A 19,157-nucleotide genomic window follows, 5' to 3' on the forward strand; every position below is an offset into this window, starting at 1 on the left:
AGTCCATGCAAACTTTTTTCCCAAAGGCTTGCAGTCATTCTCATGTCTTTTTTGGTACATGAACAAACAAAAATAAAACTTAAAGTTATCTAACAAAAAAACTTCCAAATGTTAGTTTGGGTCAAAGAAGGGAGAAAACCTCAGTACTAAGTGAGCCAATGCAGAAGGTATTCTGGATTCTGAACTACTTAAACAATAAATTCACGTAGGTTAATATAAATGTGTACGAAATTATTTCAGAGTCAGATTTCTTTCTGAAATGTCAAAGACATTTAAAAAAATCTTCATACCAATCAAACTGGAACTAAACCAAATTTTAAATATATAAGATGAAGAAAATCTTAGAAGGGCAAAATGATAAACTGCCAGAATAAAGATATATTTTTGTCCGTCAAACAGCATGGTGGAACAGACAGAACCTGAGAACCAGAGGTTTTAATCCTCGCTCTCCTTTTTAAAGGCTCTATGAGCACATGCAAGTCATCTCTTTCTGGCCTCAGTCCTCTCATGTGTAAAATGGGGGCTTGGATTAAATTATTTTCAAGATAAGGGCCAAGTTTAAAATTCTGTGAAACTGCTCCTCTGTCTGTAACCCCCCAGTCCAGCAGAGAAGTCAGACTGGCGGTACCAGAGATGTCACCCTCCCTGGCACTCCTCAGAGCAGAGGGCCTGACCTGCCTACGCCCTACTTCCTAGCAGCTCAGCTGAGTGATAGGGAGACACTCCCTGAGTGTCTCCCTGAGACACTTATAAAGGGAGGAGCCCTTTATAAGCACCCAGCAGGACTCTTCTCTAGTATCCATTCTCTTTCCATACATACCGGAGGAGCCCTTTATAAGCACCCAGCAGGACTCTTCTCTAGTATCCATTCTCTTTCCATACATACCGGAGGAGCCCTTTATAAGCACCCAGCAGGACTCTTCTCTAGTATCCATTCTCTTTCCATACATACCTCTTCAATGTTTCTTATCCAATTTTTAATATTGTCAAAGGACTTTTCATTTGTGATGTCATAGACCAGCATAATTCCCTATAAGAGGAAAAAAGACCATTATTTAGTACTTTATTATTTAAAGTTAAAGAATATAATGTCAATGTACTCTTCTCCTCCAGAAAGCTTGTGTTTGTCCTTTTTCTATCTTTATAAAAGGAATTTATAATAAAAATTTTAAGTACAGAGAAACAGAAATAAATAAAATCTTCCATTGTCTCACCATGTAAAAAAATACTCTGTTAACATTTATTTCACTTTTAACCTTTAATGAATTAGTGATTATGGTGAAGATGATACACCCTTTCTACCTGGCCTCATATAATAAAACTGGCACCAACTGAAGCTAAAAGGATACTTAAGTTAAAATAGAGATAACATTGAGAGTAAGAGGTAATCGTTTCTGTTGTGCACTTGTTTATTCTAAGCAGAAATTATCTTGTTTCTGACTCTTATACTAAGATTGTAACCATATGGCTTTAGATTTCTTTCTTTTTATATGAACTGACTGAAATGTTACTAAACTAAAAAAAGTTACTATTTGTCTAAGTAAATCACAGACACTTAAAATATAATGCATTTGTTACACAGTTTAATGAAAAGCATCCTCATCATATTTTAGAAGACCCCACGTCTGGTATTTTTAAACGGTTTATCTTCTAAATGTTTCAACTGACACCTGTATGCTACCTATTCCAAGATCTGTATCACAAGACCACACTTGTGTATTAAGTGCTAGATCCACCCCCCATTCATCCATTTCAACAAATATTTAGTGAGCACCTACTATGTGCCTGATAGTATACCAAATGCTACTAGTAGTGAATAAGATAGGCAAGGCCCCTTCTTCTCATGGATGGCTAGCAAAGAAAACAATGAACCAATAATTATATAATTAATTATAATTTAGACAGTCGCTATGAAGAAGCATGAGGAGATCTGAGTAAAAATGCTAACCTAATCTGGTTGAGGGGCTGGGGTGGCTCAGGGAAGGTTTCCCTGAGAAAATGACATTAAAGCCAAGGCCTGAGGGCTGAGTAGACTTGAACTGGGCAAAGGGGTAGAGGCTGGAGTGAAGAGGGGAAGCCCTCAGTGCCTGGGACATAGCAGAAATGTGATAAATATCTTGCTCACCAGGAAGGCCCAGAACCTACTAGGTTGAGTAAAAGACTGTCAGCTTGGCAAGACTGCCCAGATCCAATGGGAGAAGGGCACAAGATGAGGCCGAAGACATAGAAAGGGTCAGGTGTGCCTTGGAGAACACTGACAGGGCATCGGCTCCCAGATGGCCCCTGTGGTCACCGAAAACTCAACTAAGTGAAATAGGAAGTTGTCTTTGTCCCCTTCAAATCTTCTCTTCCTCCTTGTACTCTCGTTTTGAAGAAGGGCCATACATCCCTGCCAGACAGCCCAAGCAGACCCCTGGGAGTAATCTGCTCCACCACTAGTCAGTCACTAAGTCCTGTAGACTCAACAACCTCCACATTTCCACAGTCTGATACCCCACACGCAAGGCCTTACTCACATTCTCATCAATTAGCCTTTACCTGGATGACTTACGTCTCCCTGCTTTCATTCTTAACCTCCTCTAATCCACTCTCCATAAGGGCACCAGAGTTATCACTTCATTGCTTAAAATCCTTTGGCATCTCGCCATTGTACTCATAATTAAAATTCCTTAAATAACAGACAAAATCTTTCAGGGTCTGGCTTCCAACTTTGTAAATAAATACAAAATATAAATGTAAATAAATATAAATCATATAAAATACACATAGATAAAAGAATCCAGGAAACATAGCAAAATGTTAACAGAAGCTATCTCTTATGGTGGTGGGATTTCAGATGATTTCTTAGGATTTTCAAAGCTTTCTATACTACATGTAACCTTCTGACAACCAGAAAAATATACATTATTATTTAAATTTAAATGACAAACAATATTCTTCTCTATCCTCCCTCCTCCTAGCCTCAAATGCAAATGTTTAACTTTGGCTACATTGTAAAGTAGATTTTACAACTACCAAGGTAATTAAAAAAAAAATCAAAGTGGAGAACTGTACACTTAAATGTTAAATTTTATGTTACATATATTTTACCATAATTTTTAAAAGCCTCAAAATGCAACCTGAATAATTCCTGATTCAAACAGCTTAGCTACCTACAATAGTAAAAATAAGCAAAAAATTGCCAGAGCTTTACTTCCCTTTGGGCTATGTGGACAACCTTGATCTTTACTGCCGTCTGTCAAGTAGCACTCTGGGTGGTTAGCACAGGAAGTGTGAACACAGTGTAGTGGTTAAGGGCACAGATTCTGGAGTCAGAGGCATCAAGTCTGGGCTCCACCACATGCTACCTGGGAGATCCTGGAGAAGTTATTTTATCCCTCTCAGTCTGTGTTTAGGAAATGAGGACAGCACATCTTCCACACTGGATTTCTGAGGATCTACTGAGATATTATTTGTAAAGTACTTTACCTAGAATCCAGGACACAGCTTGGACTCAATAATTGGCAACAATTATTAATTTATATCTTTGGTTTCAGTAGAAGAAACCCTTTGACTATTCCCTATGTTTGTAAGCTAACTGATATTATGAATCAGCTGGAAATACAAGTTCCGGTATACCAAGTAAAAACTTTATATATCTGGTATACATACCTTTAACAACGGCCTCCTAAGAGTTCACAAGACAGTACTGAGAAATGGTGATAATGCAATGATATGGTCCCTTTTCCCCCCAAAGCCCGATTGTCCGTCAGGGTTACTGCTATGCCTACAAATGTAGCTGAATAGTTTGAAATAGACTAAAGGACTCTGCCACGGTGTCAGACTCAGTACTGTGCTTACCAAAACGCCGCATACCTGAGCCAACCAAACTAAACCTGCCAGAACCACCACCTGTTGAAATGAGAACACAACGGCCCCACATCCCACTGGAACAGATGACACGCAGGATCCAAGACTCAAGTAGAGCAGGATTTCGTGAACATGTATCTAAGATTGTTTCTAGGTCTGAAATTGTTCACTGATTCACTCCTTCAGCAAGTATTTACTGAGCATCTACTATGTGCAAGGCACTGGCATTTGTAGTAAAACAAGAGACAAAAATCCCTGCCTTCAAAATGAAAAGGACAAGATATCTTAGAACAGCAACAATTTCTAATTATTTGCAGTAATGTGAAAAAAGGCTAGGCAGTAGATAAATGAAATCTAAATTAAAGAACACATTTCAGTGATCTCTTTCCTTATACCATGAACTAGAGCTACACAGCCAAGGAAGACACTTGCTCCACATTCTAAGTGTTCTTGCCCACTCTGTATTGAAAACAAGCTTGCAAGTGGTATCAATACATCATTCCTAGAAAATAAAAAAAAATTGGTCAATGTAAAGGCCTGTGTTGGGCTTCCCTGGTGGTGCAGTGGTTGAGAGTCTGCCTGCCGATGCAGGGGACACGGGTTCGTGCCCCGGGCCGGGAAGATCCCACATGCCGCGGAGCGGCTGGGCCCGTGAGCCATGGCTGCTGAGCCTGTGCGTCCGGAGCCTGTGCTCCACAACGGGAGAGGCCACAACAGTGAGAGGCCCGCATACAGGAAAAAAAAAAAAAAAAAAAGGCCTGTGTTTATGAGATGCCTCTAATCAATATTACCTATAAACTATTCTAAATCACCCCTGTTAAGATGTTCTTATTTACCCCCAAAATCCTTTCTGGAGGAAATAAACAACAAACAAACTTCTCCACACAAGGTAAGTCCCTTCCCTTTGATTCCAATCTAAGCAAAGTAGAGAGTAGCTGACAACTGCCCTTCTTAAAAGGATGACCTTTTACAATCTTCAAAGTATTATAGGGTGGAGAACACATACATATAAAATGGTTAGTGGTATAGAGTCCCAAGGTGGTAGAGCTTCAAAAAGGAATTCCCAAAAGGAATCTCCAACTTCTGTGTGGGGATGTCACTGGCACTCAAATACTGGGGGGTGAGTGGCAGTGGAGGAGGGAGAGCAGCATAATAGAGGGATCTGTGGATTCAGATCGCACCTTCCTGTGGCAAAGGGACAGCTAAGACCCCTACAGCTCCGTCATGTCCACACCACTCTCAGAAGCACAACGGTCTTTTATGCAATGAGCTGGGTAGGTTGGCAGCTGGCACCTCAGAGTCTACTAGGCTGGGCTACGTGATCTCAACTGTTCAACCTTCCAAGACTCTGAGCATATTGGGTTTCATCATCATTTAAAGCTCCAAGTTATACCTGGCTTAGGCCTAAAAGCCAGAGACAAAGCCCTGTTCTGGGTCAGACGTTTTAGGCTTGGTTCAGTAGAGCTCAGCTTCTAAGCTGCCTTATTCACCACTGTACTCACAGCACTACACAGAATCTACCCTGAGCCAACAATATAATGGGTTGTATAGATGAAGCATCTTAGGATGGAAAAGAGCCAAGTGATGAGGTTATGATAACAAGGATAAGGCTAGGATGTAGCACAGAAGGACTTGGTAGTCAAGATTCACCAGATTCTAAGCCTCAGAGAGTCACAGATCATTTGGCTACTTCCTGGCCAGCTGGCAGAATGCTGGTGGAGGAGACTCCAGAGAGATGAGCCAATAGGAGTGGATGTTGTGGAGCTGGTGAGAGATAAGGGATGATGGTGGCAGGGCTGAATGGGGAGAGGGTGCAAGAAATGAATATTTAGTCACAGAGCTTGTGGTTTGCTAAGATTTGGCAAAGGTATTAATAAAAGGACAAAGCACAAAAATACACGATCACTCAGAATGTGTGGAGGAGTTCTAAAACCGCTCCAAGCTAATTACATGATTAATATAATGAAGACCAATGGTAGAGTACACAGCTACTAAACACAAAACGTAAAAACCCCTTTAAATGTCTTGTTTGCACATCAAAAAATCTATTTTCTCCAATGTACTAGACTCTAGCTTGAATCTTACAAATGTGACGAATGAATATTCATGTTTTACTTCCACAAAACCTTAAAACACACTCACCATAGCTCCTCTATAGTATGCTGTCGTGATGGTTCGAAATCTTTCCTGACCCGCTGTGTCCCTAAAATTTGAAACAAAGGAGAGAGTGGTTTGCAAAGTCATCACAAGAATCGCTGAGGAGACACTCGAAGCTGTAGGAGATATAATTGTGGTCTGCTCACAAATGCAGTGGTTTCAGGGAGATGGGGAATGAGACCCAAAGGGAGCCTGTTGCGCCTCTGGAAGCCTGTCGGGAGCTCACAATGACTTGGGTGGAAAACTTGGACCTTGATGACAAAAGCAGCAACAGGAAAATGCATGGTCCTACTAGGAACTGGCATGTTGTGTTCGTCAGTCAGATGAGGAACAGAATAGAGAATAGTTCTAAATTCTTGGACTCCTAGAGGCAGTTCTAATCCTTTTTATAAATGCCCAAGGATTAAGGCATTTTGCTCTCTTGACTGAAAGTCTGATTTCTGTACAAAGCAAGCAGTTGGGCTGGACTTACTACCGTGTAAATTCTGCTCATCAGAGCACACTAAAATGGGTCTCCTCAAGAACTTTTTCAGCTCTAGAGCCCGTGATTAAATGAGAGTGTGGAGTTCAACACATAATTGTTGACAAAGACTTCAAAATATGAACAATACCTCAAAATTACATCAACTTGCATTTATTCTTGGTTTTCTGGAGGATGACGTACCATTTAAATACATTCTGAAAAATGCCAACATTTCGAATTACATTTACCAAAGCAACCCCTATAAAGGAAGTCAAATTTCCTTGATATCTGGGAAAAATCAATATTCCTAAAAGGAAAAAAAAGCATTTGTGGAAATACACTAAAAAAGAAGCATTTGTGGAAATATACTAAAAATCTAACACACACCAAACCCAAATGAGATAAAGGCTTAAGGGAAATATAGTAAATTTAAAACATTAATAAATACCTTACCATTTATGTATACCTTACATAAAATGTATACCTTACATAAAATACTTTCACATGGTGCTCAAATGATGCCCACCACAGCCCAATTTGGTGGTATTACCATCACCCTTGTTCTGCAGAAGAGGAAACAGGCTCAGGTGGGCTGTGGTCCCAGTTCTGCCACTAAACAGCTCATACCCTTGAATGAGACTCAAGCATTCTAGACCTTGGCTGTTTAGTGCAGGCCCTGGCCTCACACTACCATCATCTTATCCTGCCATCCTCTCACTGATCAGGATTAGATACACAGGCACTTGTTTGGGACTCAGCAAACAAATCATGAGGAAAACAGGGGCCAAACACCATTGAGCAGACTAACCATATTTTATTGATTGATTGATTGATTTTTGGCTGTGTTGGGTCTTCGTTGCTGCGCACGGGCTTCTCTAGCTGCAGCAAGCGGGGGCTACTCTTCGCTGTGGTGCGCGAGCTTCTCATTGCGGTGGCTTCTCTTGTTGCGGAGCACGGGCTCTAGGTGAGCGGGCTTCAGTAGTTGTGGCACGTGGGCTCTAGAGCGCAGGCTCAATAGCTGTCGTGCACGGGCTTAGTCACTCCATGTCATGTGGGATCTTCCCGGACTAGGGCTCGAACAGTGTCTCCTGCACTGGCAGGTGGATTCTTAACCACTGTGCCACCAGGGGAGCACAGAATAACTGTATTTTGATTCTAACATGCTACTTGATTTAGAACCAACTCTGCAGCAAGGATGGAGGAGAAACCCTACCATCCTAAATGCAGGTCATGAAGATTGAATGGAGACTACTTTGCTGCCAAGAGGACTGATAAATAGTGCCATGGGGTTCCAATTAGCTGATTACCCACAGGCTCCTAGAAACATTCCTTATTGTTATGATCAGGACTGTACAGCACAGAGTCAGAGATTCTCTTCACTTACCCCTTAAAAAATTTTTTTTTCTTTAAAATATTTGACTCTTATTAAATACCAATAGATGAGAAGAGTAGCTTGTGGTGACCTACACAATGTTTTCCAGTGAAGTATACGGGGAACCTCTATATAAGGCTAATACATGAAGCTGACACAAGGTTCCAGGAGATTTGGGTAGGTGTCCCAGCTCCATCACTAACCCAGACATATGCCTTCAGATGAACTTAACCACTCTTAAGTCCCAGTTTCCTATAAAAGAAAGGCTGGCAGATTTCAATATAAGGTTCTAGTTCTATCCCGGTTCTGAAATTCAAACAAGAAAAACAGCCTATGGAAAAAGCTGATATATATGTATTACTTTATTATTTTGCCCTGCTTCCTTCTTAAGTCTATGATGCTCTAAATTTCTAAGCTTTGTTTCCTGCTGTTATTGTCACACATTAGGTCAGTAAACATCATCAAAAACCTTCCTCAAGGCTCCAAATCTATGTGGCTCCATGGAAGGCCCTACACTGAAAACAATTAAGGAGGTTAAAAAAAAAAAAGAAGAAAATCTAAGAGTTTGAGTTCAAGCCAAAAATATTCAACCAGGCAATCTGCAGGAACCATATTTATTCATTGTAGTATGACAAATTCTTGAGGAATTAACCAGTTGGAGTTGGCTGATCGTGAGATCTTTGCCTTGCATATTATAACATGAGAGATGACAGGCATGCCTTTTCCCTTCCTATTCCCCAGTGCAGTGTTCCCCATTTTTTATTTATGGAAAAGAAATATGCAAATAAATGAGAAAATATCAGAGCTGGAAGGGAACTCAGATGTCATCAGTCTGACCAATCAATTTACAAATGAGGACAAGTAGTCCCTAAGAAGGGAAGCAAATAACACCAAGTCTAATTTAGAGGCTGGACTCCACATCAGCACTCTGGGGTAGGAACTTTGGGGTTCCTACCACTTGACTACTTTGCCTTATCTGATTGCACAGCTGCAACAACTACAATGGAAAAATAACTGACACGCTTTAGAATTTAGTTTCCTCCCCTATAAAATTAGCATTTTGGAAGAATGAGCTCTCAAATTTCTCCTGGCTGTGAGACTTAGTGATATCATCCTTACCATCCCACTCTTGGTGAAGATACCTTTGAACACCTACCCATTTCCCCTTGGTTCTGATAAAGAAGTTTTAGCTACCAAACGATACCTCTAATTTACCACAATTCACCTTTTAATTCCCACATTCAATTCCTGATTAAGGTAGAAATTCTGTGTGCATATATTTTTTTTTACTTACCATATCTGAAGCTTAATTTTCTTTCCATCTAGTTCTATCGTTCTGATTTTAAAATCAATTCCTGCCAGAAAAAGAAAGAAAGACATGCTAAATTTCTTCAAATATAATCCAAGTCTTATTAGGAAAAGGACAAAGATTTCTTTTGAAAAAAAGCTCTCCAACGCACTGGAAAATGTGAACACAGAGAGGGTGTGAATGGTATGTTTCCTCTGAATACAGGCTGAAGAAAGGAATGCTAATTACTCTGCAAAGAATTCCCACACATGTTAAATGAAACGTATTATATGCCTCATTATTTTGACACAAATGGAACACATCCCTCAAAGGTACCTAATTTAGATAGATGGAGAACATGCCATATTTTCCACTTCCTGAAATACAGATAAACAAAGCTTCCTACCCACCCCTCGTGCCCCGTCCTTCCTTAAAGAAGGCCGTGAGGCCTCTTTTTGTTTTATTTCCACCTCCTTCCATTTGTTTCTTTAGAATCTGCAACTGGCTAAAAGAAAGAAAAAACAAAACAAAACCCACCTATCTGAAGGCAGGGATGAGAAAGCCTGCATATTTATTTTACACAGTTAGCAAGTACTTTACATACATGTTAATAAATGTTGCATCTTTCTGGCTAGCGCTGAAATAGCTAAAAGGGCTTTTAGCCCTGGCTGCACTTTAGAATTACCTCAAGAACTTAAAAGAAAAAGAAAAATACTCATGACTAGGCCTGCTCCCTTCCCCAAATTCTAAGATTCTAACTTAATTGGTCAAGGATGGGATCTGCGCACTAGTAATTTTAAAAGCTCCAAGTGATTCCAACCTGAAGCCAAAGCTAAGAAGCATTCAACCAGCCTGACAGGTAGCATGTGAAAGTCATTTGTGGCTGCAGCACTCAACAGTTCAACCCCTCCCTCACCTACTTCCCCCTACTATGGTAGCTCAAAACTTAACTCAGCAATTTCAACTACAAAGAACCACAAAGTCCCTGACAAATATCAGCATCCTCTACCATTTAACAGGAACAGGCTGCTGCTCTTTCTGAAGGGACCAGTTAGTGAATACAGCTCAGATGTTTCTACTCCTTCACATTCTCTATAGAGCCCCTTAAAGTGATTTCCAAGACATTTCAAGAAAACGTCAATTATGCATCCTCTAAAGTGACTGAAACATTAACTGCAGCTATTTCGAGGGAGAAAAGCCTTCAACGGCTACATTATTACAGTATTTCTACAAATTAACATTGAGAACACCCAAAAAGGCTGCTTGCCGGCTCCAGCTCCATATATGGCAGAGGCATAAACCAAGTGGATTTGCCCCTTCTTCTCTGCGTGGCACTTTTCCCCCAGGGAACCTTTTCAGGTACGCTTGTGAATCTTGAAATACACAACAATCACACCCAAGCTAATCCAGCAGAACAGCTTCTTACTCTTTCCCTTCACTAATAACCATGTAATGTTAACAAATACAATCTCATACCCAATACCCCCCAGGTTATCTGGCTCACATTTCCTCCTCTAAGGTACCTCAGTATTGCAGGGTCTGCAGTCACTGAAGCAAAACTGAGCAACACAGCACAAATATTATTGTTAGCATCACACAGAATTCACTGTGGCCATCATTCATTTAAGATTCAACACACATTGATTTTTACTGTGATTTATCTTTTTATATATCTCCAAATCCAGTGTAACAAAGACCCTCTAGGGATTATCTCTAGCCTTTATCTCTTTTTGGTCCTCGCATCAAGAACAATGCCGAACACGCGGTAGGCAAGAAATAAATGTTTCTTGATGTTAATATTTTTTAAAAATTCACAATTTTCCAAATTCATAGAAACAGAAAATAGACTGGTGGTTATGAAGGGCTGAAGGGAGGGGGCAGGGAAGGAGAGCTGTTGTTTACTGGGCATAAAGTTTCAGATTTGCAAGATGAAAAAGTTCTGGAGATCTATTTCACAACAATGTGAATATACTTAATACTACTGAACTGATCACTGAAAAAATGGTTAAGATGGTAAACTTTATTTTATGTGTGTGTATGGGGCTTTTTTAGCACAGTAAAAAAGAAGAAAAATTCATGACTTTCAAAATACTTACTGTATCTCCAGAAAATAACTTTCTTAACTGGAAGACTAAAGTCATCCAACATTCCATCTTTTAATAGTTCATTCACATTTTAAGTAAAAGATGATGTCTGTCAAAATGCCTGCCAAATGAGAATACTTTTCCTTATTCTATTTTATTAAGATGTAACTCCGGTTCTTTCAAGGTTGTTTTTTACCTGTAGTCAGGAGTCATGGGCAACTTTTCCACCTTCATTCAACAAAGCCATTTTGAGGCGCCCTTAAGTCTCAGTTACTCTCCATTCATGTGAAACATTGAGGAAACTTTCTACTGACCCAGCCTTTTGTTTTTTGTATTTGTTAGAAGGATTACCTTTCTGTTATTGGAGGAGGTTCTACCATTATCTGTGATACTTAACCGTCTGTTTACTATTCAGAGGTTTTCAACATTTTATAAGAGTTGTGAACTGGTATTTAGCTTTGGTTGACGCTGCTATCAAGAGCCAGGTGACAGACAAATGCTGCAGAGCACAGTCAAATTAGCACAACTTGAATTTCACTAAAAATGGGAAATATCACTTATGTTATTATTGAAAAGCCCTGGCCCTGGAAGTCAAAAGACCTAGACTGTAGGTTGGGTTCTGTCATTAACAACTTTTAGGAGGTTGCCTATCTGTTCTGAACCTCCACATTCTCATCCATAAAAAAGGCTGAGAGGGCTTCCCTGGTGGCGCAGCGGTTGAGAGTCTGCCTGCCGATGCAGGGGATACGGGTTCATGCCCCGGTGCGGGAAGATCCCACATGCTGCAGAGCGGCTGGGCCTGTGAGCCATGGCCGCTGGGCCTGCGCGTCCAGAGCCTGTTGCTCCGCAACGGGAGAGGCCACAACAGTGAGAGGCCCGCGTACCGCAAAAAAAAAAGGTTGAGAGAATCTCATTAGATAAATTAGATCATGTGCTTGATTGTGCTGTGGGAACTCTGAAATTCCACACAGATGTAAGATATTACACATTCAGATGCTGTTATCCGGCAGATCTTGTCACCTCATGCATGGATTATGGTAATAGCCTCCCTGGGCGCTGTGCCAACACCTCTTGCTGGTCTAATTCCCCTGCATGCAACTGTGAGAACAGTTTTCAACAATCCCTGTGGTAATGTCACCTCCCTATTCAAGAAGCCATGGATCCAACTTCCTAGGCCTGGCAATCCAGCCTTCCCCCCAGGTGCACCGCTCTCCCAACGCCACCACCCTCCCAGCCTCTCTCCAACTTTGGCCTGTGTTTCTCTCACTGGGCCCCCGCACCTCCTCCCCTCTGCCCGTGCATGGCTACCTCACTCGGCAGCCTTCTCTGAGGGCGCCACCCTACCCTGCGGTCCTCTCCACTCAGGCCTGTCCATCCCTACCTCCAGGCCTGGCTTTTGCACAGCAATTCAATACTGTGTTACTGGGTTTATTAACATATTGTCCTGAATTGCTCTCACATCAAGCAAGGGTTCCATCCTCTTTGCCAGTTAGGTTGCACACAGAAACATGTATGCAGTAGATCCTAAATGAAAGGTTAAATACCCCTGTGTAATTAAGTAAAGGTTAAATTCTACTAAGTGTGGAGAGAGCTAAGAAAACCTTGGAAGTTCAAAGTTTTGTCAGCATACTCTCGTGAGAATAGCAGGGATGTTGAGAAATCTTATGACACTAAGAAAATAAAGATCTCTACAATTAGTTTTGACAATAATATCAGTAGAATATATAGTGCATTAATACTTACTGTAAAGGAAAGACAACTTTCTGAGGCTACTCCAGGATTAAAAGAATAACCAGTCATAAGAATGATAATACAATTTTCTCAATTAGGATGCTTTCTGCTGCAAATAACAGAAACCCCAAATCAAACTAGCTTAAGGGGCTTCCCTGGTGGCGCAGTGGTTAAGAGTCCACCTGCCGATGCAGGGGACACGGGTTCGTGCCCCGGTCCGGGAGGATCCCACATGCCGCGGAGCGGCTGGGCCCATGAGCCATGGCCGCTGGGCCTGCGCGTCCGGTTCAGAGATGGCTCAATCCAGTAGTTCTGGCTCATTTCTCTGTACCTCCTTTGGCTCTGCCCTCATGGGAGTATCAATTTCATCCTCTGACTGATAGCAGTTCCTGACTACAACAGCGAGACTGAGAAGAAAAGAGATCATCTTCCTGTGTCTCTCTCTTAAAAGTGAGGAAATGTTTCCCCAAAGCCTCCAGCGACCTTTCCTTCATGCCTCATTTCTGGATCTATAACCAAGGGAATGTCATGTTCTGGGGGCCAAGACTGAACTCCTCAACTAATCACTGCCCTGGGCAGTTACCAAGATTGGATTAGTCTAAACCCATCCCTAAATTGAGATTAATCAAGGCCCATCCCTGGGGCTGGGTCACTCCCCCGATCCTGCTAAAAATAGGAGAGAGGGGAAAGCTGTTGGATCCATCATAATATCTGTTAGAATAATACAAGTTTATTTAATAAAATTTTATATTCATAGCTACATGAAACAGAGAGATCCTAACAGCTATCACTACTACTCTGGCACAAATGTTATTAAATTTCATGATAACTATAGTACTTCTCTGAAGGTAATTTCTCATGTTCTGCCATGAACAAGAAGGAAAAAAAGGACAACGAGCAACCCAAGTAGCTGCCACAACATCTCTGGGCTAAACCATGATCTTCACTGTTAGGAGAGTTCCCAAGCCCACAGCTCCAAAGGCCTGGCTTGTGCTCTAGCCCCATATAGTTAGAGATTGCAAAGGAGGAGGCAGTCATCGGCAGCAGCAAGAACCAAAGCTCATCCTAGCAGTAAGGGGGCAATTTTTCCCCCTCCCTTTAAAAGGACTACACAATCTCAAAAAACACAGCTCCTGAAGAGGATTACATTTAGGGTCAAAAAGCCCCATGTATTTCGTTTTTCTTAATAAATTTATTTATTTATCTTTGGCTGCGTTGGGTCTTCGTTGCTGCGCGTGGGCTTTCTCTAGTTGCAGCGAATAGGGGCTACTCCTCGTTGCGGTGCAAGGGCTTCTCATTGCAGTGGCTTCTCCTGTTGTGGAACACGGGCTCTAGGCGCGCGGGCTTCAGTATTTGTGGCTCGCGGGCTCAGTAGTTGTGGCTCGCAGGCTCTAGAGCACAGTCTCAGTAGTTGTGGTGCATGGGCTTGGTTGCTCTGTGGCATGTGGGATCTTGCCGGCCCAGGGCTCGAACCTGTGTCCCCTGCGTTGGCAGGCGGATTCTTAACCACTGCGCCACCAGGGAAGTCCAGAGCCCCCTGTATTTCAATAGTCTTTTAGAAAGCATCATTTTTTGGCAGCACATAATACAATAATTCACGTTCAAAATGACAACCTTGAGTCATCCCACCTCATGAGCAATCCATGAGCCACCAGGCTTCATGCAGCCTACCTGGCTGGCAGCACAGCCAACATCTATGCTCAAGAGAAGACTCCATCGTTGCTCCCATGTTGTTTGAATATGCCCTGACATTAATTTTTTGATGGCTTTAAAGAAGCGCCAGTTTTCTCATTAATATTTATCTAGTCAATAAAATAGGAGATCTAAATTGTACGAAAACATTCGCAAGGGACTCAAAACCATTTTTCATTCTGAATTTAAATACATACACACACACATACAACACACACACACACTCACTAATAGATTTTATTTTTTCTGAATTGATTCTCATGCTAAACGGTTGCTCATCACTGATACATATTATGTAGCATAAGGAGGCACCAAGGGAAAAATGAAAGGAATCACAGAATTCTAGTGACCATTGAGTCCAGTCCCCGCCCTGTGCTGAAGAAAACTGAGGCTCAGGGAGACGCAGCAACTTACCCAGATTCACAAAGGCCAATTCAAAACGGGGTTAAAATCAAATCTGGGTATTTAAAGATCAGGCCTTCCTGAAGAGATGCATACAAGAATGTCCACATCTCCCTGAGAAGGCCTCCTCTTTACGGGTCGTAGCAAAGCACTAGCAAAAACAGGAATGCCCTGGTATACAAGGCCAAGAATACCTTGGTATATAAGGAAATACTAGGGAGCAGTGAACATGAGTCACGTGTATCAACATGAATGAAGCTCAAAACAACATCCAGTGAAAAGAGCAACTGCAGACATGCACACAGAGTCCAACCATTTCTGTAAAATTTCAATACCAAAAACAACAGTATGGATCATTTATACATCCATCCATGTGTAATTAAAATACAAAAAATACGCAAGCATGGTTATCAACAAAATCCGGATAGCTGTTACCTCTGGAGAGAAATGGAAGAGGAGGGATTAGGCAGGGGTTCACAGGGACTTCAGCTCTACTTGTTATTTATTATTTCTAAAAGTGAGGGGTGGTTACATGAACGTGGGAGTGTTTTCTATTAGGTATACTTTTGTATGCCTAAATTTGTTCATGGTTTTTTAAAAGCAATGGCTAATTACTGAAAAAATGACATAGGGAGGCACACATTTATTCATGGCAGGAGAAAAATCAAACCAAATTTGAGAGATGAAAGGCACCTGAGAAGATTTGGGCCAGGGAAGAACAGGCACCACCCCCTCCCCAACTTGTTCAATACAAAGAGGGCCTTGGTGCTCAGTTCAATAGACTGAGCCCTTGGTGACCAGTTACAGGGTGACAGAAAGACTGGATCAAGCTCAGAAAGTGAGGGGGCAGATGAGTGGCTTGGGGCTGCAAGGAGTGCTGGCCACTCAGATTTCCAGTAGGGGTATCAAGGACATTTCCTTCCCCAACTGGAGGAAAAGGAGCTTCCATGTGGGCCAAGGACAAGGGAGGAATACACATGTGGTCACTGTTGGGAATGGTACCGTGGGAGAGGAACAAAGGAGCTCTGATTTTCCATCTCTAATGCGACAGGGAAGAGGCTTCGGCTGGGGGAGCAGGGGTCTGCCCTGCACCTCTGAGGAAAAGGTGGAGTATACTTGAGGCTTCTGCATTGTTCAGGGCGACCCACAGGAACAAGACCTGGCAGAGGCTGGCAGTGAGGCTCTAGCGAGGGATATGAACCAAACACGTGCCCAAAGCACTGCTTATCAATCATAGTTCTCAGAAACCAGTGGTGGACCTGGAGGGAGAGCTTGACCAGCAAAAGAAAGGGACAGAAACTTTGAACTTGGTCCAAGTCCACAGTTAACAGACCTTAGAGGGAAAAGGAGTTTGGAATAAGCAGTCTTGGGCCTCCTTTCGTTCCGCAAGTTAGATACGATTTAACATGGAGAGCGAACAGATGGACAAAATTCTTTCACACCAAAGTCAGATTAGTCAGCCAACAGATATAATAACAAAACCTTTTTTGTTTCAAGAGAACAGGGAGGTTGCCCAGGTTTGTGAATGGGTAAAAGGATACCATTGCTTAAGTGTGGGAAAAGAGTACGAAGAAGGACTCTTCCCGGCCTTCAGAACTAACTCTGGGGGGCCAGGGAGTTGTCTCGACCTTCAGCCTAAGCTGTGACTTGATTTATTTTTGCTCTATGGGTGCTGGAGGTTAGAACACACACACACAGCTCTCTCTTCTATCTTGGGTCACTTGGTCACTTTTCCTTGCCCGGCCCAGGAAAATCAGGGGTGGAGAAACAGTAGGGACCTTCCTTCAACTGAAGTTTTAGACATGTGGTTCCCACTGATGTTCGTCTAAAAGTCCAATTTGGCTGAAGTCAAGAGAGCCATGAAAAAAATAAAATCAGATTTCTGGGATACTGAGCCTTTCAATGAATGACAGCAATATAAGATTCCAATGCTGGGTTTACCCCAGTGTTGCACATGGAGGGAGAAAAAACACGGGTCATCTATCCCCTTCGACCCACTTTAAGAAGTATAAGTTTAACACTGCACTTCTACAATTAAAAAGAAAAAAATGTACTTTGTTTCAAAAGTACATTTGGGAACAAAAAACATCTGTGATTCCAGGCTATCTGAATATGAGTTTTGTGGTTTCTCTATTTACATTTCAGAGATACTCCAGGAATAGAAAAAAAGTTTCTCAAATATTGAAATCCACTTTAAAGAAATGTTACATTCACTTCCTTACTCAAGACTTTTATTATTAATAATGAATATACAGTATAGCTGGATCCTGCCAGTTTTGAAACTTTGACAACCATATTTTGCTTATGTTTTTTCTGTGGGCTTTTAAACATGCAGAATAATAAAATTTTAGAGTAGCTAACTTCAGGATAATTAGCTAAAAGCTCTAATTAGAAAAACAGATTAATGAAATAGGATAAAATGTGAGTCTAGATTGAAGCTTTAAACTATTTTTTTTCCAAAATAAAGAAGGGACTTGGAAAAAATGTGTAAAAGTAGAAATAAAGTTAAGAATGTTACTTAGATTGAAAGAGAGGCACTCAAGGCATTGTTCTTTTTTAAGAACACACTCTATAAGTTCATAAAAGCACATTTCCACCAAGTGCCAACTTTGCTGCATATATTTAGAACTATTTTTTATTTTATTCACTTATATTCAAATTTACTATCTGTTTTCTTATTTGAGAATTAGAAAATCTAAAGTTCAAAAGGAAAAACACATTAAAAGTAAATTTAGAAGACGTTTTGACAACAGCGTGAAATGATCGCTGGCAGCCAAATATGTTAGTTTTGTTAAATCCAATATTAGAAAAGGGGGATTTTTTTTTTAAAGATGGACTAACAAGTGGTCTGCGAATATTATTTGCCCTTAAAGGAAAGGACACCTGTTATACTAAAAAGAAGACAGACTAGAAGTTTTCAGATTTCGTTGGTTCCTCTACTCTGTGAATAGGAAGTGGTAAATGAAACCCCATTTATGGTGTAAATCAGCAGTAACACTTATCACCACTTCCTGCTGAAAAAGCTGCACATCTTTACACTGTTTTGGAATTTCCTACTTGTTACTGAATTAAATTCAATTCTTGGCATTCTTCATTAGACAGCTGAACCCATAAAATCTAATCATGCCAACAAACGATAACAAATTCATAAACTAATTCTAGAAATTAGGAAGGATTTACTAATTTTTCTTTGAACCATAAACATATGCCTGACATAAACAAAAACAGTGCATTTAAGAACAGCTTTAGAGGGACTTCCCTGGTGGTCCAGTGGTAAAGAATCCATCTACCTTCCAGTGCAGGAGACGTGGGTTCGATCCCTGGTCAGGGAACTAAGATGCCACAGGCAGCCGGGCAACAAAGCCTGCTCACCACAACTACTGAGCTTGCGCGCCTCAACGAGTTGCAACTACAGAGTCCATGCGCTCTGGACACCGCGCGCCACAACTAGAGAGAGAAAACCTGTACATCACAACTCGAGAGAAAGCCCGCGTGCCACAACTTGAGAGAAGCCTGCGCACCTCAACGAAAGATCCCGCACGCCTCAATGAAGACCCTGCATGCCACAACTAAGACGTGATGCAGCTAAAAAAATACATAAGATAAATATTTTTTAAAATTCTTAAAAAAAAAAAAGAATAGCCTTTAGGGACTTCCCTGGTGATGCAGTGGTTGAGAATCCACCTGCCAACGCAAGGGACACGAGTTCAAGCCCTGGTCCGGGACGATCTCACATGCTGCAGAGCAACTAAGCCCATGCACCACAACTACTGAGCCTGTGCTCTAGAGCCCGTGAGCCACAACTACTGGGCCTCAGTGCCACAACTACTGAAGCCCACACGCCTAGAGCCTGTGCTCCACAACAAGAGAAGCCACTGCAATGAGAAGCCCGCACACTGCAAGGAAGAGTAGCCCCCGCTCGCTGCAACTAGAGAAAGCCCGCATGCAGCAATGAAGACCCAACGCAGCCAAAAATAAATAAATAAGTAAATTTATTTAAAAAAAAAAAGAATAGCTTTAAGGAATCTCTATATTGGCGAGTCTCAAAGGGCTTTATAAATTAAAATATAAAGATTTAATTAACCCTTAAAATGTCTTTGGGCAACGAAAGGGCAAAAT

At 41.4% G+C, this 19,157-nt stretch overlaps 1 protein-coding gene across 1 annotated transcript in view; it reads right to left on the reverse strand.

Annotated features, from left to right (window-relative positions):
* RAB8B (RAB8B, member RAS oncogene family) overlaps positions 1–19,157 on the reverse strand; it is a 66,082-nt gene that overhangs the window by 9,683 nt on the left and 37,242 nt on the right. The window contains exons 2-4 of the mRNA XM_060097214.1: positions 9,136–9,196; positions 5,992–6,052; positions 953–1,030 (exon numbers count right to left, since the gene is read on the reverse strand). Of these exons, the coding sequence (XP_059953197.1) occupies positions 953–1,030; positions 5,992–6,052; positions 9,136–9,196 (200 nt within the window). The remainder of the gene's footprint in view (positions 1–952; positions 1,031–5,991; positions 6,053–9,135; positions 9,197–19,157) is intronic.

This window comes from Mesoplodon densirostris, chromosome 4 (assembly GCF_025265405.1).
Source record: "Mesoplodon densirostris isolate mMesDen1 chromosome 4, mMesDen1 primary haplotype, whole genome shotgun sequence".
In the NCBI taxonomy this organism is placed as follows: Eukaryota; Metazoa; Chordata; class Mammalia; order Artiodactyla; family Ziphiidae; genus Mesoplodon; species Mesoplodon densirostris.